Source organism: Bolinopsis microptera, chromosome 8 (genome assembly GCF_026151205.1).
Source record: "Bolinopsis microptera isolate Bmic1 chromosome 8, MBARI_Bmic_1.0, whole genome shotgun sequence".
NCBI classification, from domain to species: Eukaryota; Metazoa; Ctenophora; class Tentaculata; order Lobata; family Bolinopsidae; genus Bolinopsis; species Bolinopsis microptera.
In genome coordinates, this window is record NC_087079.1 from 1,842,077 (window position 1) to 1,869,553 (window position 27,477).

General features: G+C 38.7%; 5 protein-coding genes and 1 long non-coding RNA gene across 6 annotated transcripts; 3 read left to right on the plus strand and 3 right to left on the minus strand.

Annotated features, from left to right (window-relative positions):
• Nucleotides 1–258: 258 nt before the first annotated feature.
• Nucleotides 259–2,613, minus strand: LOC134819224 (uncharacterized). The gene is made up of 2 exons (XR_010160737.1): nt 2,278–2,613; nt 259–2,074 (listed from the first exon to the last, which is right to left on the minus strand). It is a non-coding gene; the product is annotated as an uncharacterized LOC134819224 (long non-coding RNA).
• A 1,385-nt stretch (nt 2,614–3,998) lies between these two features.
• Nucleotides 3,999–6,169, minus strand: LOC134819223 (uncharacterized). Its single transcript, XM_063829035.1, has 2 exons — nt 5,901–6,169; nt 3,999–5,738 (listed from the first exon to the last, which is right to left on the minus strand). Exons 1-2 carry the CDS (start codon nt 6,103–6,105, stop codon nt 4,807–4,809), a joined length of 1,137 nt encoding a protein of 378 aa, XP_063685105.1. The 5' UTR covers nt 6,106–6,169; the 3' UTR covers nt 3,999–4,806.
• A 3,047-nt stretch (nt 6,170–9,216) lies between these two features.
• Nucleotides 9,217–9,696, plus strand: LOC134819855 (gem-associated protein 6-like). Its single transcript, XM_063830003.1, has one exon. It carries the CDS (start codon nt 9,217–9,219, stop codon nt 9,694–9,696), a length of 480 nt encoding a protein of 159 aa, XP_063686073.1.
• Nucleotides 9,697–10,304: 608 nt separating this feature from the next.
• LOC134819222 (zinc finger protein 708-like) lies at nt 10,305–12,131 on the plus strand. The gene is made up of 2 exons (XM_063829034.1): nt 10,305–10,445; nt 10,631–12,131. Exon 2 carries the CDS (start codon nt 10,802–10,804, stop codon nt 12,044–12,046), a length of 1,245 nt encoding a protein of 414 aa, XP_063685104.1. The 5' UTR covers nt 10,305–10,445; nt 10,631–10,801; the 3' UTR covers nt 12,047–12,131.
• A 152-nt stretch (nt 12,132–12,283) lies between these two features.
• Nucleotides 12,284–25,920, plus strand: LOC134819856 (protein FAM50A-A-like). The gene is made up of 8 exons (XM_063830005.1): nt 12,284–12,438; nt 14,309–14,449; nt 14,700–14,819; nt 22,319–22,405; nt 22,645–22,736; nt 22,954–23,075; nt 23,272–23,341; nt 23,513–25,920. Exons 1-8 carry the CDS (start codon nt 12,288–12,290, stop codon nt 23,630–23,632), a joined length of 903 nt encoding a protein of 300 aa, XP_063686075.1. The 5' UTR covers nt 12,284–12,287; the 3' UTR covers nt 23,633–25,920.
• Nucleotides 15,724–17,822, minus strand: LOC134819466 (two pore calcium channel protein 1-like). The gene is given in 2 exon segments (XM_063829419.1): nt 15,724–17,410; nt 17,413–17,822. Coding segments are annotated over 2 exon segments (1,980 nt in total). The 5' UTR covers nt 17,783–17,822; the 3' UTR covers nt 15,724–15,800.
• Nucleotides 25,921–27,477: the final 1,557 nt, after the last annotated feature.

A 27,477-nucleotide genomic window follows, 5' to 3' on the forward strand; every position in this document is an offset into this window, starting at 1 on the left:
TTATTTACATTTTGATGAGTCCACAAACCATAATGAACATTGTGTGTGTTCAGTTTTAGGACAGTTTTTAACCCCCTCCCCCCTTCGTAATCAGTTTTACACATAGCTATTGTGTCAAAATTACACTAGCGTAATAATTTGGGAACACCCTGGCCCTCCCCCCTCGGCTGATTACGTAATACGTGAACAACCCCTGAACCCCTTTTTTGAAGATTGTATTCGTTCTGGATTGCGATATAAAGAAGTAAAATATCTGTATTTAAAAAAATCGAACAGCGTTAAAAATAAATGCATTGAAGCCTATGACTTTCAGATACATAACGTAAAAATAAAGTATTATACAAAACAATTCTGTTGGTATCAGAAAAAAATATTCATCAACTTTCTAAACAAAAGCCTGACTTTGGTATGATCAGTGGCTACTGGCTAATGTACTTATATAAAATTATCCATTTCAGAAAAAAACAAAAACAAAGCCCTGAGTCCTGTATTGACCTTGAAACTTTAGATATTTTCTAGATAGAAAATGCATGTATGAAAAAATCATGATCGTGATTGATGGCGCGATATCAAAATCGACAAAAGGATAAAACCACTATCCCATAAAAACTAAAACTAGTTTTCTATATCTCTACTTCCTCCTGGATGCTCCACTTGTCCACGTCCTGATCATAATACTTGTCAAACAGAGTCCCATCCCTGTGTCTGTTTGCGTCCTCAAGCCTTGGTCTCTCCATCGTGCTCGTAAGTGTCCCATCCCTGTGCCTGTTTGCGTCCTCAAGCCTTGGTCTCTCCATCGTGCTCGTAAGTGTCCCATCCCGGTGTCTAGCTGCGTCCTCTAGCCTTGGTCTCTCCATCGTGCTCGTAAGTGTGCTCCTCTTCCACTGAACCGGTTCCTCCTGGTACACCATCCCTTCCTCCCCGGGGTGGGCTCCAGCAAAATGGTTTATCAACACCTCGCTGTCCTCAAATCTTTGACAAGCGATGTTGTCGGTGCTCTGTAGCTCCTTTGACTGAATCCTACCCAACTGATCATGTTCCCTGAGGTGACGGAGATTGAGGGTGTTGGTTGCGCTGGTGGAACAGCTAAGGTTGGAATCCTTGTGTTGTGTGCCAATCCGTGAGACCAGGTCTTCTATCTGCAGGGCCCGCTCGTAGTCCAGGTGGTTCCTGTCAGCTGTTTGTCTGGAGAAGGATTGTGTTGCAGTCAGGTGTGTTTCCATTGTGCCTCCACTGCTGGAGCGGAATTCTTTTGCTTCTCTTCTCCACTGAGAGATTTCCTCACAAAAACAGCTGCTATCACTGTGATTGCTCCCCCAAAGCATCCTATAGCGCCGCAGATTAGAGAGTTTCTGTTACAGAAACCACACTTGGCACCTGTACAGGAACCTTCCTCCTCCTCACCTCTTCCATCTTTTCGTGCCTGTGGATCAACAGCATCTTCAGTGGGCCTTCCTTCATAATCATTGGATTCCACCGGGGAACCATGAGTATCTGCCTCATCTTGTTCAGAAGAATTCTCTTCTTCACGTCTAGGGGTGCAGCTGTGGAATGATGTTCCAGTGCAGCTGTTTGTCCCCTCTGTGATCCACTTCCCTCCATCTTGTCGGCAATCTGACCATGTCATGGTGCAGGTCTTCACAACTTTCACAAACCGTCTCTTCCCACACCTGCAGTTCCAGTTCCCTGCTGTCTCCGCTGTTACTGGGTTTACAGTGAACCTGTTGGAGTTCTTTCTGCCTTCATTCAGTCCTGGTCTAGATTCCCACTGCACGATTTCGCTGCATCCTCCTACACACTCCAGATCTAGTGTGTCACCTATCATTGCGTTCATCTGCTGTATTTCTGGCTGTGGTTCTGGCTGTGGTTCTGGCTGTGGTTCTGGCTGGTTCTTCTATCGTTCCTTCCCTTGGCTGAGTTTTTTGTGGGCACTTTGAGTCGTCCTCTGGCCGGGTGATGCAGTTCTCATAATCCACACCGGCACAATAGACCTTTATATTAGTGTAAGCCCTGTAACACCACGCTCCAAAACGGAGTCCTCCCGGGTTGCGGCAGTAGTTGTGGTCACCGATTCCTGAAAAGAAACATTGACTAAAAATCTGTCAAATACGTAGGTACAATGAGGTTTCAATGAAAACAAAACTCACAATAGGGAAGTTGCTAGATTTAATGAGGCGACTATAATTAAGTATTGGGCAGTAAATTGTGGTGGTCAGTATCAGATTAGTGGTAAAACCAAACAGTTTAACGAGAACTGTCCTACGACAGAGAACTAACCATTTTCTGCAGCCTCATTTCTTGTTATAAACTCGTCATCACCCCATTTGTTGGCCTGTAGCCAGTTCCAGCATCTTTCACCGTTGTGACCACTGTTAGCGCATCCTCTGTAACTTATAACACTATCATACGTGCAGTCTGCGGTCACAGTGGCAAAAAGGCAAATAACAAACACAGCTATTACCATCGCGACAAATCCAAGTAGAGAAAGTGTGGTACAAAAATTTTAAGATTACCCACATCACGAGTCTAGTCAAGCTGCTCACCGTACGATTTGAGATTATTTGGAGAGTACATTTTAGTACACTTTAAACCTTCATACCTAGACAATCGCTTGAGAAAATACTCAAAAATTGTCAACTGTGGGTGGGTAATCCCGTGATTTGGCATCGTAGTGCTGACTTAATGTTGGAGGCTCAAATTGTGGGCGAATATGTCTGTTGAGTATGAAGTGTTAGAGTCACGCAGTCTTGTCTTTGTGGGTATGATGATACCAGTTCTGTCACTGTGCAACAGATTCATCAGATAATCACGAGGATTCCAATTCTAAAATAGACTTTAGCGTAATGGAAAATCAAGGTTAAGGATGCCATTTTAGGTTGATACTATTGAAAACCCGATATTTCTTCGTCATTTAAAATGTACCATCGGTGATATTATATGTCAACAGTTTCTTTGGTTGAACTATTTTTGGTTGGATCTAGGAATGCTGGAAGTTTAAAATTCAACAAAACAACAATAAGAACTTCCTTAGGAGCCCAGCCATGAGATATTCAGCTATTTTCTTGAAAATGGGTCATTTGATATTTATATTTATAAATAAAAGAGCTCGGCATTGGAAAATATTGAAACCAATCCTGGCAGTATAATTATGGTTTAATTTTACCGCAGTACATCTGCAATATAGTATGGTATTGTATCAGATGCCATCGTGGAGTAAGTGGTCTCCTGCACCATTTCCCCTCGACAATATAGTAAACTAGTGTAACCCGTCCCTACGGCCGGGACTTTACTATCGCAGTTGAATTGCAAAAATATAACGAGCGCAAAAGTTAAAATTGTGCAAAAGTCTAAGCTCGCTCAGTTGAAACCGACCGCATTAGAGTAAATTTAATTCTGAGCGCCCATCACGTTATACGTATCCAATAATAATACTTAATAGGCTCCACTGCCAAATTACCTAATTATGTACAAAGCAGTAATTAGGGGAGCTGTAAATGGGGAGAGAGAGTGAGAGAGAAGGTGGGAGAGAGGGACAAAAAGTGAGTCACTTTAATATCACATTTGCAGTACAAAACCATCAATTAAACGACTTACCACCGACCGATTTGAAAAACCTTAATCATTTGGCTTCGTCAGAGTTTTGTCGGCACTATACCGAAAAAATCAGCCCCATAACTCTTACCGTTTTCTTGATTAAACCGCTCGGAAATTACCCACAGACAGACAGACAGACATTCTGGGATTATTAGTATTGATTATATATTAGTATTTCTGTAAGTACAAGAGTACAAACCTAAAATCACAATATTAATATCGTGAAGTACTGTTTCTCTATCAGGGATAACCTGTGAAATCATATTCGTTGAGGTTTTTTTTTTCAGACTGAATTATTTTCGTAAGTTCTGCTTCTTTTTCCGACTTCTTACAGTTAGTTATATATGAGACAAGAGAAACGCCATCTTAGTGCGCAAGAAGGATTAGGACTCCTCGGACTACATTAAATCAATTTCTTCTGTAACGTCCTGAACAAATGAAATTACGAATTCAAAAATCAAAATACTCTAAAACATCACTGAACTATAAGTTATAACCAGAATATGAAACGTGGCTATTGAGTGCTGTGCAAGTATAAGCCAAGATATTATTATGTCTTACAAAGCACAAATATAAGCCAAGATATTATGTCTTACAATGTACGAAAGTTTCTTTATGAAACAATGTAGTGATGTGATACGCGCTGCTCAACAAGGCGAAGTCAAGGCGACTCAATCAGCGTTTGTTAAAATGTTCCCAAGACACAACAAGGCGACTCAATATTCAATAAGCGTTTGGTAACATGTTCCCAAGACACAACAAGGCGACTCAATATTCAATAAGCGTTTGGCAACATGTTCCCAAGACACAACACTCAGTCTTCGCTACTTTTCGGGGATATGAATATAATGTCCGGTAGGAACAATGAAGGAGATCGCATCCAATAGCTGTTATTAATGACAACTTGTGACCCTTATTATAAGATCTTCCCAAAATGGAAAATGAGATAAGAGACTTTAAGCTCGAAATGCTTTTTTAACAACCTGGTAATGGGCATTATGAATATGAAATATAAGCGGAAGCTGACCGTAGTTCAAAATTTGATGCTCTTGAACCCAGACAGTTGGAATAATGTTGGACTAACATAGACTGTATTGAGTATTCAGAAGATATGACATGCGTTGGAAATGCTAAAAAGGCAGTTAAAATTCTAACTTCAATCCATAAAGCAATATTTAAAAAAGTCATGTTGAATCCTCGTAGATCTTCTCTTCAAATCTGGTACTCCTCCTCAGAGCCCCATTTATCAACATCCTGATCGTAGTACCCATCAAACATTGCCCCTCCTCCAGTCCTCACAGCATCCCCAAACACCTCTACCGGATCAACGTCAAACTCATGGGAACCATATTTGGGATATGCAGCATGTGGATCATCATCGAGAGAGACACTATCAAAATGAGAAGCACTACCGAAATGGGAGGCACTACCAAAATGTGAGGCACTACCGAAATGGCTGATGAACTCCTCTGAGTTGTTGAACATGCTGCTGGGGACATTTTTGTTGACCCTCGTGAATTCCAGTGTTGGAACCGCCACTGTGAGGCCCTGCTCGGTCCTGTTCCTAAAATGTACAGTGTCATTATCACTGACACTGGGGACCCCACTCAGGGGTTGACTCGGGGGTTGACTCGGGGGTTGTGTTGTTTTTGTGCCCATTCTTGTTAGAAGGTCTTCTATTGAGAGCTTTCTTAACCGTTCCACTCCCAATCTAACCCTCTGTGTTCCGGTGAGATGAGCTTGAGAGACGTGGGAGATGTGGGATGTCATCGTATCATTGGCTGGAAGATTAGCTTTCAGTGCTTTGGCTTTGCGTGCTTTGGCTTCTTTTTTCCACCTAAGTGAATTTCTTACGAAAACAGCTGCTAATATCAAAACGGCTGTAACTGCAAATCCAATCATGCCGCAGGGAACTTGGTTGTTCTGGCAAAACGGAGGAGCCCCCTGTCCCTCATCCTCTTCTTTGTTTTCTTCTGCTGTCGGACATGTTGATTTCACCGGGGCTTCAGATCCCTGACAATCAACCGCACAGTTACTGTCTATAACTGTGCAGTAAATCTTGAGTTTGTCGTAGCCTTTGCGGTAGCACCACGGTCCAAACCGGAGTCCTCCCGGGTTACGGCAGTAGTTGTGGTTTCCAATCCCTGAAATAATTTCCAGAGGTTGAATATTGGGAAACTAATGCGTGAGATTGGTTTCAGCATTTAATTTGTGCTTCTACTTATGTTAAATGTCTAACCCCATAATCTGAAATAAAAAAACTAGTTTTGAACCCCCCCCCCCCCCCCGCCCCCTCACTATCTTACCATTTCCTGTAGCTGTATCCTCAGTAATGAACTGGCTATCACCCCAGTAGCAGGTGGTCATCCAGTTAGCACATTCCTCACCATTATGACCGGTATTAACACACCCTCTATAGGCTGTCATGTTGTCCGTCGCGTAGCTGCATTCTGCATTTACCATCCGAATAGGGTGGACGAAGAATAGTGCAAATATAATGTAGTGGATCATTACGAAGATCAAAATGAGGGAAAATTTGAGAAATGTGGATGGAAAGGTTTACTGTTCTGACATGATCACCATGTAGTTGTACTATGCATTACTAGTTGCTACTCATAGGACATTTTTTTGGGTTTGTAAAACCATTGTAAGGTCAGTGTCCTGGAATTCCTGGTCGATCACATGGCGGTGATGAAAGGCATTGCCAGTTGGATATCAAATTTCTTTAGACTACACACAATTATTATGATCTTTAGATTTAAGTTCCTAAATGCTGAGTACTCAATGACAGATTTAACCTTCAAAATTCCTCTTTACTTTAATTGCAAAATCCTCAAGTTCTACAGTATAATTCAAGATACTAATAGATTGATAAGTAGTAAATACACTGATTTTAAAAGCTCAAAATAACACTTTATATATATATATCATTTTTACAGATGATAACTTTTTAATTTCTATTCATTATACTTGGTGGAATTTGCCTGGGTTATCTCGAACAGAAAAATCTAATGAGATTGTAATCATACGATAAAATCAATATTATATTTATATATACTCATTCAACTGAGAAACAGAATATCATACGAATGGTAATACTAGAATTTTGGTGGTTCAACACATTAATTGTGCCAATCTACGACTACTATATTCAGAGCATATTTACAACTACATGAGATATTGGATTATTTTAGTTTATATTATCCTCCGTCTATATCAGTGATGGTAGTTCAAGCTATAATTAATAGTCTGAGCTTGAAATAGTCAGGAAGCATAATTTCTACAGGTAATTCAGTTGATATTTTAATCAACTTGGGCTTGGAGACTGGAGGGTAACCATTGCATGATTAGCCAATAGCCATGCCATTGACTTCTGATAAAATGGTCCGAGACCGTCTCTGTCGAGATCTCTTTACATAAAACACCGCTATTAAAATGATAGACATGAAAAGAAAGCCAATAAAATATCCTTGTGCAACACCACAAACAACGGCGTGCTTTTCACAGAACCCGACTGAAGAGAAAGTTGACTCAGTTCCTAGTTGCTGTCTTGCTTCATCCTCTTCGAGTTTGACCATTGCTGGATTCCCTCTCCTTAGATTTTTACTCCTGGTTCCATTACGAGGATCATCTTGTTTGGTAAGATAATCGCCCACTTTTCCCGGGTCACAAACCATATCCTTCTTGATCAGCTCACCTGAACAACTGTTATTTCCACTCCTTATCCCCCTCCTTCCGACCAACTTACACTCTGACCAGATCATGCGACAAACAATAACTCTGGTGATGTACGATCTTCCCCGGCTGCTACACTTCCAATCACCTCCAGACTCCGCCTTCACCGGACTGATTACCAAGTTGTTCGTGGTGGGTTTCTTCAGTCCAGGCCCAGTCTGCCATAGACCGTCGCTGAACTTGCTCCTGCATTGAAGAGTTAATGTATCGCCTATCATAGCATACGTGATAGTGACTTCAGGAGATGGTCTTGGTTGTGGCTTCAATGCAAATTCTTTTGGTGTTGACGCTGAGCGTGATGCTTGTTTCAGGTTCTCTGGGCATTTTGGATCATCTTTAGGGTCGATGACGCACTTATTCATAGGACAATATACCTTTTCCTTAATCCTATTCTTATTGTAGCACCACAGACCAGAGCGCTGTCCTTCTGGGTTTCTGCAATAGTTGTGGTCACCTATTCCTGTAAAGTGAACACAATTACATTTACAATCATATTATTATCTCCTTCAATTTTATCTTAATAATTTGAAGATTTCGTAATTATAATTATCTTAAAATCAAAAATAAAACCTCAGCTTATGAAAATGAGCACACAACTAAAAACAATATAACCAACCGTTTTGTAGAGCCTTATCTTAGCAATGAACTGATCATCACCCCAGTTGTTAGCCAGCAACCAATTAGCACACTCCTCCCCATTGTGGCCCACATTAACACAACCTCTGTACTCCTCATATTCACTGTACTTCACATCACCTGTACTTACAGTAAATATGTGGCAGATAACTAACAACAAGACAGTAGCACCGTACATTGTGGATAACAGAACATACAAAATATGAAGGTCAACTAATTTATGAGCTCGGAGAGGGTCCTAAGGGTCCTCGAGACTACTCAGTAGAAGTTTTGAGTGTTCCTAGTTTAATTACTTGGATAGCTGTAGTCTACATTGTTAAGTGGTTGGTCTGGTTTTGCTAGTACACTGGGAAAATGTGGACCTTTCAGGTTAGCTGCTAATTGTCTGTCTGATCTTTATGGCTTTGATGATAAAATCCTCTATCATAAGTATAATATCCTCCATACTCAATAAGCTTCTTGAAATCATTATCAGAAGCTTGAAGGAGACATGTGCAGTGTGCTATATTGTTAATCGTCTTGAGCTCATTATATCACTTTACTTTGTTTCAAGAACCCCAGTACTCACTGATTGGGCACTGGTCAAAAATTCAACCAAAACTGTGAAATTTCGGTCAAGGAAACGGCAGAAAAGCTTCTCTTCAAAAATCTTCGGAAAATCTCTTTTTCTATTCTGATGATTGTCAGTTTATCGAAGCTTTCTTTGGGAATAGAATTTTCAGTGCCTCAATTGTGTCTTGTGCCATTCTCAGTGACCTTGCTAGATGATTGTATTCTTAAGCTAGCATAAATTTAAGGGCCAAGGGGGTTTGCAGATTTTGAAAATTCAGGAGAAACCTTTTTCTTAAGAGGAAATGAGACAAATTCTGAAATTCAGGATGGTCCGACTTCTGAGAAAACTACGTGTAATATTTGACTATTCAAATAATAAAACATGATCTTTTTGCCGACATACCACACGCAGTAAGGATTATAGTCCGTAACTACTTTGATCTTACCGACAGATTATCAGCTTCCACGGAACATGTCGAGTTTAAATGACAATCACTAATTGATAGCCATTTTGTGATCGGCAAATTTGCAAACTTGTCAGACATTATAATGATAATGTGCATAGTGCACAGTGTCATTGATAATGTGCACAATGATAATGAGCATAATGATTTTGAGAAATTGGGAATTTGTCTTTTATAATATGAGAATTTGTCTTTTACATGTCTGTTTTAAAATTCTGTCTCGTTCAGGAAGACCATGTCAGTCAATGATAGCCAGGAGTTGCTTAACCTGCTTGGGAAGGAGGTTGAAGTAAGTCTTGTAAACCAAACCACTGTTACTGGCCGAGTCTACACAGTCGACCCTGAAACGCGCAACTTCATTCTCATGGACGAAACTTCAACAACATTCATCCCTTTCAGCAACATCAACAAATACACCTTGTTATCAGGACACATGAACACAGTCCAACTATCAGAGCTTAAACAATTAGACGAGAAACACTTCCCCTCAACCATCAGTACCATCAGCAAAGAAAACTGTGAGAAGATGAAGGTGAGACTGATCGAACATCTGGAGAAACACAGAGTTCCCATAGAGCTGAGGGGTGAATCAGAGGTGGTGGTAGCGGGTGTGGTGAGCTGCAGACCACCCTATGATAGGAACTCTTGTTATTCCACTAATGATATAGTGCTGGGACGGATACAGAATATATTGAGCACTTTTGAGGTGTCTTGATGCTTTTTAATTGTGAGCAATATTATATAGTTGTTTTTAATGGGTTTTAGTACCGTGTCTTGTAGGGCAATGACGTGATTTTAAAGGGTAATGAAATAATTTTTAAGTATTATTTTATTAGTTGTCGGTGTTTATTTTTACATGGTAGACGCTCATTCAATTTTATATGGCCGTTTGAAATATCATTTTGAATCAATCATTTTAAAACATGCTTAGATTTGTTTCTGTATTAATTGATGACTTTAAATCACTGTCTAATGCTCACATTTGACAATACGTTTGGGTTCGTTTTATTCAATTTTATATGACCGTTTGAAATATCATTTTGAATCAATCATTTTAAAACATGCTTAGATTTGTTTCTGTATTAATTGATGACTTTAAATCACTGTCTAATGCTCACATTTGACAATACGTTTGGGTTCGTTTTAAATTTATATGAGGGTGCTTATAAAAATACTGAAAGCCTAAATATTTCAAAATTATGACTCGTTTGCGTTTCTGAATATTTATTCTCGCATTTGCGAGGGTCCCCTCCCGTGGTGTAGAAGTAGGTCTGAAATTTACTCAATGATCTTGAAAAATCTGCTGATTGAATTTCCCACATATTTTCAGCAAAGAAATGAATCTAACTCACGTGACGAAACGAAAGCGGCTGGACATGCAGAAATCACTTTGCAAGAGACACAGATTACACAGACAATTAAATAAGATTTCCGCTTTTGGAAAACAACATCCCCTCTCCACAAGTAACAGATTTCATTTTCAGTGTCACAAGATATTCTTCAACAGAATTACTCATCTTAAAGAGTGTAAGCGACTTCACTGTGCCGTTAATCGTCAGAAGTCTACCCCAAAACTTGTGCGTAAAACCAAGCTTTTTACCTGTAGCAAATGTAATTACTTTACCAACAAACAAAATAATCTGTCCCAGCACATCTTGAGGGTTCATGGTGATAAACTACACACATGTACGAGTTGTGATGCATCTTTCAGGACTTCTTCACATCTTAAACAGCATCTTCTCACACATCAAGAGGTTAAGCCTTTCATTTGTGATCAATGTGGTTTTGCAACTAAGCGCCAAGGTTTTCTAGATGAACACATGAAAGTTCACACAGAGGTCAGAAAACTTTCTTGTGCACAGTGCGACTATTCGTGTAAATATCCGCATCTGTTGAAAGCTCATATTCTGACTCACACTGGTGATAAACCGCTGAAATGCGACAAATGCGACTACTCAACTGCAGATTCCTCAAATCTAAGAAAACATCGCCTTACCCACACAGACAATATTAACAAACCACATAAATGTTCGCTCTGTGATTACGCTGCTAATAAAGTGCGTGACTTGAGGAACCATTGTGAGAAAAAGCACAATGGTGATTCCTGTCTCATGTCATCTGGAGATAAGATAAAGATCGTGTCTGGCAAATCACAATCTGCTGACTGTCAAAACCTGCGGACTGTCATTATAAACCAACTTAAACCATCCTCGAAGCCAACAAACAATTCCTCTAACTTCTCAAATGATGATACCAAAAGTAAGATGAAAGGTGCCACATCCCTGAATGAAGGTTCCTCCAAAGTTACTGCTGAAATAGTTGAAGAGGTCACATTTAGCTGTAGCCAATGCAGCTACACCACTACTACAAGAAGGAACTATACTCACCATGTTCGACACAAACACGGAGAACGCTCCTTCAAGTGTGAGCACTGTCCTGCCAGTTTCCCCACAGCAGCTAAGCTTAAAGGTCACATGATAGCACATCAAGAGGTCAAGTTGTTCACATGTGATCAGTGCGAATTTTCTACTAAATACAAAAGATCTCTGACCGCGCATCTAGCAACACACGAACTTCGGAATAAATACTCTTTTAAGTGCGAAAAATGTGAATACTCAACTTACTCAGAGAAATTGTTGAAGAACCATTATTTTCAATGTCACTGTGAGAAGTCCTACCAATGTGACCAATGTGAGGAGTCTTTCAAAGTGAAGAAGCAGCTGGCAAGCCATGTTTTGATACACACTGAGGTGAAACATCTCGCTTGTACAAAGTGCAAATTCACCACTAAATACATCCTCTCCTTTAAAGAACATCAGCTAATGCATGCTGGGGACAAGACCAGGAAATGTAAAGATTGTAAATATGCTACTTACTATCACTCGGCATTGTCATATCATCGAAGAACTCACACAAAGGAAAAACCTTTTAAATGTGACATGTGCGATTATGCTGCAGCCACTTCAACACAAGTCAGAATTCATAAGAAAAACATGCATTTTATTACTACAGCGACCATGGAATATGGTCATTTGGTAAAGAGGTTTAAGAATCAGAATGTGTAGTTTAATTTTTTTAATGGTATTTTTTTAATGGTATTATAATCTTATTGTTTGAGGGTTCTTTATTTTTGTTTCATTTCATCAACATTTCCATAATTTTGAATATCATTAAATAACCTCAGTTCCTAAGACTATCGGCCTACTTATAGAACAAGCTTGCTTGTTCGTTCTCTTTCAGTTGACACTAACTAAGAAACATGATCAATTTGTCTTTTATTAATAATGTATTTTTGTTTTTAGCGACATGGCATCCTACACGGGCGGAACAGCCGAGAAAAACAGAGTGGCAAAGCTCCAAAAACAGCGGGAAAAGGGCAGAGCTGAGGTGAGAAACTGTAACCAAGATGTAACCAACTTCAACCAATATGTAGCAAACTTCAACCAATGTCTAAGATGTAACCAACTTCAACCAATATGTAGCAAACTTCAACCAATGTCTAAGATGTAACCAACTTCAATCAATATCTAGCCTTTGTAAATTGTTAACGATCTCTTATATATAATTGACTTCACAACCTCGTAGTCTATTCAAACCAACGTTAAAATTGGCCACAAAATTGCGCTACTTCTCATGGTGATACAAAAGTAAGATAAAGGCTGCCCCCACACCTGTAGAAGTGTTATCGTAATAAATAATAAAATAGAAACCTGCTTGAATAGTTGAGAAGGCAATACATTAGGTACAATGAGCACACACACGAAGGAGCATATAACCTTCGTCAAAACACGAAAGAGACGCTTTCAAGGATACAACGGGTCTGGTTGTCACAGATTAAGCTTAAGGTGATGTAGAATTAATTAATTTTTTTTGAATTTTCATCTTCAAAAAGATTCTTACTCGGTTTTAAACACAACACCTCGGATATAAATACTTTTAAGTCGAAAATAGAGTATTCAACTTACTCAAGAGAAATTGGTGAATGTAATCTTCCATGGATTTTCAATCACTGTTGAATTCTCAACTGTGCTGTTGTAAGTCTTTCATGAAAACAGTGGGCACCATGCTTGTAACATGAGGAAAAATTGCTTTAAAAGTGCAATTCAACAAATTGTCTTCCTTAAAAACATCGGCTATTGATGCTGACAAAACCATAATTGAATAATTTAAATATGGCTTACCTCGGCAGCGACTCGAGAATCACACGAAAACTTTTTTGGACTGCAATTTCACTTATGTGCAGCCACATTCAAACCATCATGATATTTCTAAAATGGCAAAACACGATTTGACTCCTATCAAGCGAATGGAATAGGTTATTTGCTTAAATTCATGAATCAAAATGTAGTTTATTTTTTAAGCTGTAATTTTTAGGCAACGATCTATTGTTGAGGTCTTATTTTGTTTTGACAACTTTTCATAATTTGGAAACAAGTTATATAACCTCAGTTCCCTAAGCATCGGTACATATGAAAGCTTCAGTTCGTTCTTTTAAACAAGTGAAGAAACATGATTTTGTCTTTTTTTGTTGTTCTTTACAGGAGAAAAAAATCCTCAAACGCTGGAAAAAGGGCCAGAAGTTGAGGTGGAACTGTAGATTAACCTTGACCAATATTAGCAAACTTCAACAATTGTCCAAATAAAACCACCATTTTGAACAAACTTTCAGTCCAATGTCTAGATGTAACCAATGAAGTCATATGCTAGCTTTAAATTGTTCGTCTTTATATAAATATACATCAAAAAAACAATTGCGAATTAATTGCCGAAATTGTACTTGGTGACGTTTTCTACTAATTTAGTTTCCTGCATTCGGAGATTTTGTTCAATTAGAATAAATATGCTAATAATATTTTTTCATTAATCAAAAACATAAGAAGGTAAGAGCCACAGGAGCATATCATTTCAAAAACACTAAACACCATTATCAACTGGATTGATTTGGCAGAACCAGTATTGGGATTGTTGATTTAATTTAATGAAACTTCTTGGATGAGCCAGTAAGAATACATTTCTGTTTTAAAAATCCCCAATAATTATCTTAATAACAAATCAATATTTCATACTTAAGTTTGAAGCAAAAATAAATTGTATTACTGCTAAATTTCATAGATTTATTATTAGCTAACCCTGTAGTCTGGCCTTGCTAAAGGGCAACACTGTGAATACAATCTTATGAAACAATTGTTCATGTAACCTTCGGGAATAATAATTATTCGTCAACAGTGAATTAAAATGTAGGAAAGTCAAATCTAAATGAATCTATTATCATGTCGTCATCATCATGTGTATTGAAACATTATATAAACTAGTAAACTTAATTTTAGGTTTGGTAACGCTCGGGGAACTACGAGAAAGAGAGGCACAACACAAACTTGATCAAGAGAGAGCCGAACTAGAGAAAAATGTCAAGAAAAAGAAGAAAAGAAAAGAAATCAGTACCCTGTCCTTCGACATGGATGGCGAAGGTTTGAGGGTCTAATTAGCGACTGTTTCCAATTGAAACTTTGAATTTTTATCTGTCGATTTCATTTATTGCAGCATTAAAGACTCTCCATTTACATTGCAACTTATACATTGTACATTATACATTGTACATGTACATTGCAGCTTATAGAAGTACATTACACATTATACATTGTACATTGCAGCGTATATAAGTACATTATACATTGCATTGTACATTGCAGCTTATAGAATTCAATCAGCATATCCTAGGAAACGGAGAGGAGGAGCCTGTGATATTAAAGAAGAAGAAAAAGATTGGTAAAAATCCGGCGGTAAATACTTCTTTTCTACCCGACAAAGATCGCGAAGCTCAGGAACTACAAGAAATAGGTATTTCTGTAGTTTAAAAAAGATAATTTGAGGATTTTATTCTACCCAGTAGGAGCGAGCACTTAATTAATAACTGAATTAATATTGTATACCAGACTAGAAACCAGAAAGTTGTATGTAGTCACACATTCTGAATTTTCCAGTAAAGGAAAACGATGAAAACCTAGAAAAAACATTTTGTCAAGAATTCTTCAAGAAAATTAAAGATTAATACGTGTACGTGTCACAAAAATAAATCCAGCGTTTACGAAGAACCCCAGGTCATTCGATATTTAAGGTCCTGAATATGGGCGATGGCTCGATTGTGTCGACGTGTCGTACGAATTTGATTGTATAATTATGGGAAGCTGTTGCTGATTATCAGTTCATAATATTTACCAAGGAGATAAAATGTCATAAAGTACAACATCTGCTCTCTGTCAGATTTCCTGAACGCCATCATTTGCGATGAAAGAAATATTACTATAAGCTATAAGACATAATATTTACCAAGGAGATAAAATGCCATAAAATACAACATCTGCTCTCTGTCAGATTTCCTGAACGCCATCATTTGCGATGAAAGAAATATTACTATAGCTATAAGACATAATATCGTCGTTGAAGGTGACCTACCATTTTTCTATTTGAAAATTCAATTAATTATTATATATACATAATAATCAATTGAATATAAATAAGAATCAAGCGTTGCTACTGACTAGCAAAATAAACTTGAATTTATAATAATGACCACTTTCCGATATTGTTGTACTTTTCCATTTCTCATTTAGTCAAGTTTAGTAAATAATTAATACCCGTTTTTCTATCGTTATCAAAATTGCAACATTTTTAATAAGTAAAATATTAATCATACTATAATCTTCTCTCTCAATAATAATACTGCACTGCAGTAAAATGTCCATGACGTAGTCATTGCCGTTCATATGATATCCATGTCCTGTAAGTGTAACGACCCACAAGACACGTAGTCATTACCGTTCATATGATATCGATTTCCTCTAACGACCCACACTCAGGAGTGGGTACTCGATCAGTCTCAACCAGCTCAGGATCATCTTCTCTCACGGAGCTGAGTCTCCGTTTACCTGCCTGGTCTGATACCTGGCGTTCCGTTACTCCGGAATGTCCGGGGGATGTCTCCCCAGGGGGTGTATCTTCTGCTTGGATATCCTCCTGGAACATCTCCAGTAGAAGCTGATTGTACGACTTGGTGCTCTTCTGTCTTTTGTACTTAATCTTTTCGTCGAGGGGTGTTGTGCCGATGTAGATCTTCTTTAAACCTTCTGCGTCCACATCGTTGCTGTTAGTTAAAGAGGAAGATCTGTACCAGACTGGTTGGTCCTGAGGATGTGACTCTCTTCTTGCGTTCATCCCTCGCTCATCCAAATGTTCGTCTATACCTTCTTGTTTTTTCTTATCCAGCTCTATTTGCAACATGAACGCCTCAATCACAAATGCAAGGAAGATGTTGAGTATTATGAGTACAATAAGCACATGGAAAGAAAGGAAGTAGAGCCTGCTCGCCTTGGAGGTGACAGCCACGAAACCACCAACAAGAATGTGCCATTGATTTACTAGGGTCAGCGTCCACAGGACCACGAAACTGTAGAGCACGTTGTTAAATGACAGGACACAGTAACCCTCCCTGACGAAATCTGTGTGGTTCAAGGCCTCGTTCCCACAGTTGACTGTGTCGTTGAGGATCTTCCCGGCAAACAGCTCCATTCCTACTATTGCATAACTGTAGTAGAAAAGAAAGAGGAGGAGAGCGTAGGATCCCATGCTGGGCACGATCTGCATCAGCGTGCTTACAATCAATCTTAGTTGCGGGATGCTGAGAAGAAGCTTCAACAGCCTCAACACTCGGAGTGTCAAGACCATGTCGAGGAAGACAGCGCTCAACTCTTCGTCCTTGGAGTCGTGCAGACCCTCCACGTCTACCACCAGCGAGAATATTGTAGCACTCCAAATCACTAGGCAATCATAGCAGTTCCAGGCTGTGCTAGCAAACTTTCTTGGGCCGTACGTATACACCTTCAGCGCAATCTCAATGTTGAACAGGACCAGGAATATGTCTTCAAGATAAGTGGGGGCTGATCTTATTGAGAGAACTACTGCATTAACGAAGATAAGAGCATCGTATGATAACGTGAAAGCAAAATGTTCCACAGCACATCTTAAGTAGCACGAGGGGCTGCAGTTGTAAATGAAGGGAAATTGTAATTCCAACCATGTCTTCTTCGTTATCACTATTATTATTTCAGAAGAAAGGAGGTCAGTGATCTTGAAGAACGCTTGCAGGGAAATTCCTGGGAGTTCTTTATTTGGGGCCATGTAGTCCCAGTAGAGCGAATGAAGAGCATCTGGACATCCGAATTCTCTGTAGGCCTTAAGCCAAACATCTTTGTGGATATGGTTAGTGTCCGGGTCTTTAAGCAGAGTAAACGCCTTAAGTAGGTTGCCTTGGATTATGCCTACATCAACTTTTACCTCTTCGAGTAAGTGTAATTTGTAATGTTTGTACACCACTGCTAGCAGGATGTTCATGAGGATGAAGGTGGTGATGACTGAGAATGGCATGAAGAAAAAGAAGAACGCTGTTCGTTCCGGAATGCTGGTAGAGATACATCCGGACTGTTTGCTGTCGTCATGAGAACGTAAAGATTCCAGTAGGAGTCCAGGAAGTTGTCGAGGTAAGGGTCTCCGTGGGGGTCTAGCAGGGTCCGTCTTTCAAAGAACTTGGTGGCCATCATAGCAAAGATAGCTATGAAAAGGAAGATTAACACAAGAACACTGATAACGTCAACAACAGTCTTCTTGATGTTTCTCAGAAGTTTTCTCAGGTTTCGGTTATCTGAGAAGTTGATAATGAGGAGAGGCCTCAAAACTCTGCTAACTCTGATCACTTCCCTTCCTTCCCCCACTTTATAAACAAACCATACCACCGTGTCAACGAGCATCACAGCAATGCTTACAATAATCACACAGTTCTTTATGTCAGACCAGAAGTCCCCAGGATGCAAGCACAAACGTAGGTGAAGGACCCTACAAGAACATGCGATCAGACAGATGAGCTCCAGTGCTAACACTGCCTGCCAATGAACCTGGAGGACCTCAACTGCTGGTGTCTCAACTAGGGCTAGGCCCAGGAGTAGAGCAGGGGAATATGACGAACAAGTATCTGATTGCTTTGTTCTGGTAAGTTTGATATAAAGAAAGTTTGTCAGGTCGAAAGGGGACGTTTCTGAAGTGAAGCGCGTCTTCAACGTACATTGCTGCAATCGTTAAGTCTAGTTCAGACTTCCAATTAGAGCTAGAGGCTGATCTTTTCCCGTTTGGAATCGCTCTGAACTCCTCGTCTGAGCTTGTAGATAGATTTGCAAACATGGGGTTACTGAACCCTGCTGTTTCGTCCGATGATTGTATTTGTGATTCATTTTCCAGAGGATCGTCCTGGAACTGAAGACTTACCATAGCTTCATCGGAGCCAAAATACTGAAAAATAGCGTGAATCATGCGACTCATAGGATAAGAATCAAGAATTGAATAGACTGACGAAAAAAGATCTAACTAACTTCTAACTTATCATGGATTAAGGTACTAAAAATACTTTTCACTACTCTTTTAATTTGGTGGATTCGTGTAGTGTTATTGAGTCTCATGATTTGATGTTTCTTTCATTCAAATTTCTGATTGTTTCTGAATAGACTCAGTGAAGACAGATTATAATTGAAATACATTGCTGAATAACGTATCGAAATTTCTACGTTGTACTCATATTCTGAAATAGTGTTAATTAAATAGAGTCCAGGTTTCTCGACAATTTTGATGGAGAGCCCACCATGTCTGACAGTTACCGGGGTAATCACAGGGCTCCAATGCTCTATCTTACAGTGGTCATGATCTATCCAATAGTGATAATGACCACAGCCCCCTACGAGGAAGATATGTCTGACAGCATCTAACAGACTCCAGACCTCTTGACAAGAAATCCTGTACAAGTACAACATCAAACTGCAGAACATGCGCAGCTTTAACCGATGGAGAATGCACCACAACTAACACCGTCCACCACATCACCTGTGAAGTAGACAATTGCACCGAGAACTATGGTGGCGAGACCTACAGAGTACAGACCACTCAAGTGCAGGTTTGACTTTGAAGAACACTACCGTAGTGCGGCAAACCCAACAGTCATCCTCAGCACATAGGTCCTCCAAAGCTAAAACTTCAAATCGTGGATAGAGGAACATCACTCATCAAGAGAAAAATTAAAGAAGCCCGATTTTTAGTTGAAAAGAAACCAACACTCAACGACAAAACAGGGTTGAACAATCTAACACAGTTTTTAATTGAGTGACGTGTAAATAGTAATATTATCCTTTAAATTTCACCCCTCTGACTTTCAAACAGAGGGGTTTATTCAGAAACTATTCAGAAACAATTAGAATTTATTTCCACTAGAATCTGTCTTCACTGAGTCTATCCAGAAGCAATCAGAAATTTGAATGAAAGAAACTCTTTTAATTGTTTTATGACAGGTCACATACTTTGACCCTTACTTAAAGTCCTATCATTAATTGGAAATTAACAGTTGCCGGTGTAAATTTTTATGAAGATTTGTTATTCGCGGACTAGATCTCTGATTGGAAATAATAGCTGACGCTACAGTTATCGGTAAATTAAAATTAAAAATCAAAATTACTCTTTTTCACAAACAATTCATCAGTAAATATTATCGAGAAGCAAAGCAACTTCACAAAGATTGTGTAGCGGACAAGCATTTTATCCGAGATAAAAGGGTGTTCTGTTACCTCTCTGGCCAACATAGGACTGCCTTTGAAGATTCTGAAACTTGATATTACTTTTCTGTCAACTGCACGAAACTGTAGTTGGAACAAAATAAAGATGGAATTTTAACTCTATTCTACAGCGTTTGAAGTGAACACTTTCACTGTCGATTAGCGTTACATTTAGATTGAAACTTGTTCGGCTCAAAACCGTAGACAATGTTGAATTTAATATGACTGCCACAATCAGCTCAACACTTAACGCTACACAAGTTTAGTTTAGGGTTTTTCACGAAGAAAATATGTGAAATGTATAGATCGAAACTTGGATATTATAGTGGTGATAGAGTGGCGTTTTATCAATATCTGGTATTAATTTTATATTAAGCAGACTCGACCGGTAATACTATCTAGAAACAGATAAATTAAATCTATAATTTTAAAAAGGAATAATATTTCAAATATTAATTTTAAAAAGGAATAATATTTCAAATATTAATTCAAATAAAGCCCAGGGACCAGATGGCATACACGGTAAAATTCTCAAAAATTGTTCCGTAGGTTTAGCTTACCCTCTAACATGCATTTTTCGTGGATCTTACAACAGCGGCTACATTCCACAAGAATGGAAACTTGCAAATGTTGTCCCAATATTTAAGAAAGGTAAGAAAAGTGAGGTTGAAAACTATAGACCAATATCCCTTACTTGTTTAGTCATGAAAGTTTTTGAGCGCATTGTTAAACGTAAACTGCTTTCTTTGACAAGTACCCTTCTTGATCCCAGGCAGCATGGTTTTCTAGAGCACAAGTCATGCACAACCAATATGGTTGACTTTTGTGATAGCCTGGCATTGTCTCTTAACGAAAACATTATCAATCATGTTGTGTATTTTGATTTTGCTAAGGCATTTGATTCTGTAAATCATGATATCCTTCTTCATAAGCTAAAGACCTTATATAACATTGATGGTACACTTCTCAAATTTCTTACCAATTACCTTCAAGGCCGTTACCAAAGAGTGGTTATTGGTAATGAGATGTCATCTACCCTCTCAGTTAATTCTGGTGTCCCCCAGGGCTCTATTCTTGGTCCCTTACTTTTTGTATTGTTTATCAATGATATTCCTCTTGGCCTTTCGGATAATACTGATATTGTTTTGTATGCCGATGATACAAAAATCTGGCGTAAAATACATTCATCTTCTGATAATACTAATTTACAAATGGATATAGACTATCTCTCTGACTGGGCACTAAGAAACAAAATGCGATTCCATCCAGCAAAATGTAAAGTGCTTATTGTTTCAGGAAAACCATCTTTATCTCCTCCATTCGCATACAATCTTGATGGCTCTCCTCTTGTGTATGTAGAGTTAGAAAAAGATCTTGGAGTCGATGTTACTCCTAAGCTAAGTTGGAATAGTCAGTGCGACAGAATTTATACTAAGGCCTGCCAACAACTTGGTATGGTCAGAAGAGATGGCCATATTGTCATTGATCAGAAACGTCGCCGGGCGCTTTACCTCTCCCTGGTTCGTAGCCAATTCGAAAATTGTTCCATAATCTGGCGCCCTTGTAATAAATCACTTAGTGATAAATTAGAAAGTCTCCAAAAGAGAGCTATTAAATGGATTCTGTCTGAAGAGGGCCGCAGTTATCCACCTGAGCAATATGTCAAAAAGTGCAAGCTTGTCGACATTCTCCCTTTGTCTCAAAAGTTTGACTTGAATGATCTTATTTTTTTCCACAAAGTTCTTAACAATTTAATTCCTGTATCACTGCCTCACTATCTCTCTTTATATCAGGGCACTTCTCGACTAAGACGTTGCCACCTCGACAGTCTGTCTATTGTGTCATCAATTTTACCTAAGTTAAGTCAGAATTCACACACCACATGTACCTCAAATAGCCCACTGGCAAAATCATTTTTCTACAGAACCCATATACTGTGGAATGGACTCCCTTTACAGGTAAGACAGATTGTGTCTACTAGTCTTTTCAAAGCTGAGGTCACTAAGCATCTATGGAAATGTTTATTGGATAGTGAAACAACAGTCTAGCCTAGTCTCTTTGCTCCCCATATTATTATTATTTTTGTTTTATTAATTTTTTTATCTACCTTCCTATACTTTCAACATCATATCACACTTCACCCGCACACCTTCTCACACATTAATGACCATTTCAGACCTGTATCTAATGTATCTGGAATTTGACGTATTGAAATACAAATTTTGACTCTATATCCACAGTTATTCACCATGGATTTGTTTGTTATTAAATAGTTTTTCATAAATTTTTGGATTTAGATTAATTCGATGTAATGGGTCCAAGTTACTGCGGACATAGTTCACTATGTGTTTACCGTGTTTGGGTGCCCATCATATTTTACAGATGGGGGCGATATTTTGAACGATTCTATTTTATATTCATCTATTGCTGTACTCTGTAAAATTTGAAAAGTATTTAATAAAAAATAGACCACCCCTCCCACGGCCCGCCATCCCCCCCCCCCCCCTGCAACTAACTCTTGTTCAACAGATGATTCCCACTGACTAACTCTTCTTCCCCCGCCCCCTGACTAAATCTTGTTCCCCCGCCCCCCTGACTAACTCTTCTTCCCCCGCCCCCTGACTAAATCTTGTTCCCCCGCCCCCCTGACTAACTCTTGTTCCCCCGCCCCCCTGACTAACTCTTCTTCCACAGCTGATTTGAAGCAAGAGTGGGCTGACAAACAGAAACAGATAAAAGACCAGGACGTTGAACTCACATTCAACTACTGGGACGGATCAGGTACATTGCTATAATCTAATTTCTTTACATTTCCGATAGTTTTTGTTTCCTTACTTTTGTTTTGTATCTCATTCCTTTTGATAGAATGTGCCAAAATTAACTGTCGTTTTTAGATATTATATCTCTTTATACTAACATAACAATGTTATTTGATAATTAGTCTTTTGGCAATTGGAAACTGAATGATTTAAATATATTTTAAACTCAATATTTTGCATAACTCTAATCTACAATTTCAGGACATAGACATAAAGTTCTCATGAAGAAGGGATATACGATAGAACAGTTTCTAAACTTCGCGTTGGAATCACTCATCCCGATATACCCTGATGTTAGATATCTTCAGATTTCATATTCATCAATATAATTATTGATCATTTATCTTCTCAAGAGCTAATTTAGATAACGAACACATTTGTGTTTCAAGATTTTGCATCGCATAGATTTTAATTAACATTAAAAAAACCTATATTATAAGATCGAGATCTGCTTCACATTTCAGACCGCAAATTTTGTTAATGAGACCCCGTATTTATCTGCTATTTCAGGTGAGGTGTGCGAGTGTGGACATGTTGATGTTTGTTAAAGCAGATCTGATAATACCACACTACCTTACTTTCTATCAGATGGAACAGATGAATGCTAGAGGTGAAAAAGGACCGCTTTTCAGGTATGTTTTAAAGAATGCTTCTAAAGATATGCTTCTTCGAATATACTTTTTGACAGTTTAGTTGAGCATATCTTGATTTGGCGTGCCCATTTTTCTTCGCTTCATTCTCAACAATTCAATCACTCTGCAGTCAACTTGTTTGATACCCTGTAGTCTTCAAAGTTATCAATTTATCTAATTACTGATTTCTGGTTAGGTTTGTGCCGCACAAAGAAGAAGAGAACAAAGCCCCAGGTCTACTTAAAGACGATCTTCAATACGGCAAGGTATGCAATACTTTACATACTGATACGTCCAGTCTCCAGATGAAACAGGGAAATTGTTAAGCTTGTAAAACCCATACAAATTTAGTTTTAAACTCAAATAATTGAGATGAAGTGGTACATTGATGCAAGCTAAGAGCTCGCGTGAGATTTATCTTACCACAATTTATTTAGGTTACCTTGAGATCGTGGTACGAAAGAAACAAACACATGTTCCCGGCTAACAGATGGAAATCGTTTGACCCTGAAGTCAACTGGGAAAAATACACACTCGAACAGACTTTTAAACGGTGACAGGATAATACCGGCTCCGGCGACCCTCTCTACTCAACTATTACCTCTGGGGACCTCAGGCTTAGTGTTCATAAACCGAATGAAGATATGGCGGAGTGACAGGCTGAGCGCCGCCCAGTAATGACCCTCTCTAGTCATATCAGCTATTATACACTATCCGGTGCTATCTTGTGAAGTTGGACAGAAATTGTCGGGACTATTTTAATCTTTAAGTTAATATTGAGGTATGAATCAGATTCATTAGTAAAATCAGCTTATATTGCAATAAAATTGTTAAAATACAGTTTCATCATCCGTCCTGTGCCGCTTTTTCTTCTTTTTCTCCTCCATTTTCTCCTCCCTTTTCTCCTTCTTCATCTCCTACTCCATCCTTGTTGGCTGTTTCTCCTCCTCCATCCTGCTTAGCTTTCTCGCTCTCTTTCGCCTCATTTGCTTTTGCAGTTTTTGCAGCTTTCTTCTTCTTCCTCTTCCTTAATTTTGTTTTCTTGTCTTCTTGCGGGATGTTGATACCTGTAAGAAGATACTATTTTAGTCTATAACCATTTGGAAACAAGTAATCAACCTGTTCAATATAAACTTTAGATAATAGTGGCCTGGGAGAAGTATAATAGTGGGAGAAGTATCTGAATGCGCTGAAAAGCCAAAGTCTAGCTTTTTGGATATCAAGCTTCGCGGATAGGTTATCAGTAATGACGGACATCAAAATACTGTCCCAAATTATCTTGCACATACCTTTGCTAGCAAGGAACACTATCGCTGCCTTTTTCTTTGCTTTAAACTCTAATTTTCTCTTTATACTCCTCTTTTTAGCCTCTCTATCCTTCTGCTTCTGAATTTGTAGCTTCTCCGCTCTTTTCTTTCTCCTTTCTTTCTGAAAATAATAACTTTTAGAGGTTTCAAATAATGCGTTCATTCTTAGGAGTTAGGACTACACCAATACTTGGTTACTCAAAAAACAAGATGCTAATAAAAGATCTGTACCTGTTTTTCCTTCTCCGACCTGGTATCTATTTCAATAATACCACGTTTTTCAGCACTTCTCTTCAAGCCAGATATTCCTTCTTTCCAATACTTAGAGGCTGAAGCCACGGCAAACGACAGCTGAGTTGGGACAAAGTGAGAGTTTTGTCTAAAGTCAGCCAAAAACGTCCTACATTCCGTTTCGCTAAGAGAAGAAAACTCCCAATTATTAAGGACTCACCTGTCCATGTTGCACATCCAAACCTCGCCCAAAACCGTGAACCTTGCTGTGCAACGCGTTCTTTTCTGCAAGCTGACTAAACTTCTCCAACGAACCGAAATATTCTCCACTCTGCAACAATACATGGTGTTGATAGTGTGATATATAGTGCATTTTAAAACTTAATCTGATATAGATTAATATGTTAAATGTAATCGTGCACTTAAACAAACTGCAAATGAATCGGCTCCCAATGACAATAGAATGTCTCCCAACTTACCACAAATATGTAAGGGAACTCCAAGTGTTTTGTTGAGTTTTGTAAGTATCTGGTTATTCTGCCCCTCTGAAGGTTGCCCTCCAAGTTGAAGTGATACATTTCCTCCCATAAGATATCGGCCTTCTGGAGAAGAATACGGTTCAGATTATTAACTTGCCAAATGTAAAAATAAGCCAGGAGTTCAAATTTTGTCCGTTTTATGAAAAGTAATGAAGATGGTGCTGTTTACCCTGACAAAAGTCTCCTCAACGTCGTCCAAGTAGTCAGGGTCTGCACTGTCACTGATTATAACATATTTCCGTCTGTCTGTCATCTTCCGGAGCATCTCCTTGACCGGCATAATGTAGTCTATCAAGGACCTGGGACACATTATATCGTCTACACTCTACACTCTACAGTGGTACACTTTACGATTACACTGCATATGTAGACTCTTGAGTCTAGAGGGGTAGGACAGAAATACTGCAGAGACTGATTTATTGCTAACTGTCTTGATAATTAATATTCAATCTTACCTACCTACTGAAACTATCAGTGTCAGACTCCTCCTTCTTTTCTTCTTTGGCAGGTTTTTCTTCTTTCTTCTTCTTTTCCTTGCCCTTTTTTTGACCACCTTCGCCCTCCGGATTCTCCTCAGCGTCCGACATTGCAGCAAAGCAAAATGTACGATGACACAGACAAAAATGTTGGTACAAAATTATTGTGTCAGCTCATTATGATAGCTTGAAGGGTTTTTCAACATTTTATATAGAATTGATGGTATCGTGTGACGAATTTACTTGTTCTTGCTGTCATGGAATGATTTATTTGAATATAGTAAGTCCTTAATAGCTCTTTAACTTTTACTAGCTATATTATTGAATTCAATCTGAAATTGCCGAAAATACCTGATGTAACAGACAAACTAAATCCCGGAAATGGCCACTTAAGTACAGGGAAGCTGGCCGACGGGGAATAATTTTATTGTAACCACAATGTTTCTTGTCTAGTCATAGTAAAGAGTCACTCACCCTGCTACGTTCTAGAAACATGACAGCTGCTTGTAGTAGTAGTAGTATAGTACTAGTAGCAAGAAACCACAATTAGCGCTCTAATGCATAATGAGAGCGTGAATGAAAATTATTGCCGGAAGAAAATATTACAATGCTTTGTTGTACCTATCATGTGACGTTGTCTAGACACTAAAACTAATTTTATTGAAGCCTGATGAGCTGCTTTAAACCCTCTGAACAATGAAAGGCTGCAGAAGCGTGCCCAACTCACTGACTCAGGTGGCTCTTGCGCGCGACCGCCATCACACCATACCGGACCGACCGCCGCGCGCTCGCGCGCTCATTGACGTTATTGTCGATAAAAGCAGTGATTTCTTTATATGTTAAATTATCATTGCGCGCTACGTTTTTATGTTATTTTTCAGACATTTTGCCACAATTATACGTAAAAACGGAATCAAAATAAATTGATTAAATAATCTTATTTGTAACGAGTTATTGGCTTAATCTCATCCAATAAGACAACTGTACATTACTCTACATACTATTTGGAACAGTAAACATTAAATTTGCAGACCTAGCGAGATTAGTGCATACACTAATCTTACAACACGTGCCCTGGAACCGTCTGATTTGGTGCAATGTTACAACGCACAAGCACATGACCCTGCCATTATCATACGAGCTGAATGACGCACAACCTACGTACAGGACAAATATTTTGATACTGAAATATAAATCGTGCCATTCAGTTTTACCAGATAGTTATAGGTAAGGTGTTGACATTAAGTTAAGTAAAAGAATGTTCGGATATCAACACCCTGTCGGAGCTGGATTGTGGTATGCTGTCTTTCAGAATACGCTACATGGCCATATATCTAGCTACATATCACACAAGCTACTATAATTGTAGTGCTGAGACAACCTGCTTACATCCACCAAAAATCATTATGCCTTATTTGGTATAAACTGAAACCCCGTATAAGGACTAATTATGTGCAGCACAATCTGGTTTGAATACTGGAAAATAGCATAAAGCAAGTAGTTCCCGACCAGTATACAATACCACTGCTGAATCCAGTAGTGCTGTACTTTACCTACTCAGTAGTGTGCTTCTAAAATACACCTACAATATAGGTTAATATATTTGATTGTCTAGAGATAGCCTAAACGTTGTGGTTACAGGGGTGTGCATTGTTGTGACTGAACTGTGCTCTAATCGTGGGCACACTAAACGATGTGTCTTTATTATCTGATCCAACAATGTACTGTGTGTAAGAGTATAAGCTACAACTCTACAACAGGATTAAAAGTCTAAATTTCATCTGTCATCATGTAGGTCCTTAGACCTTAATATTTCAAGTGCATAAATTAGTTTCATAATAATTAACTA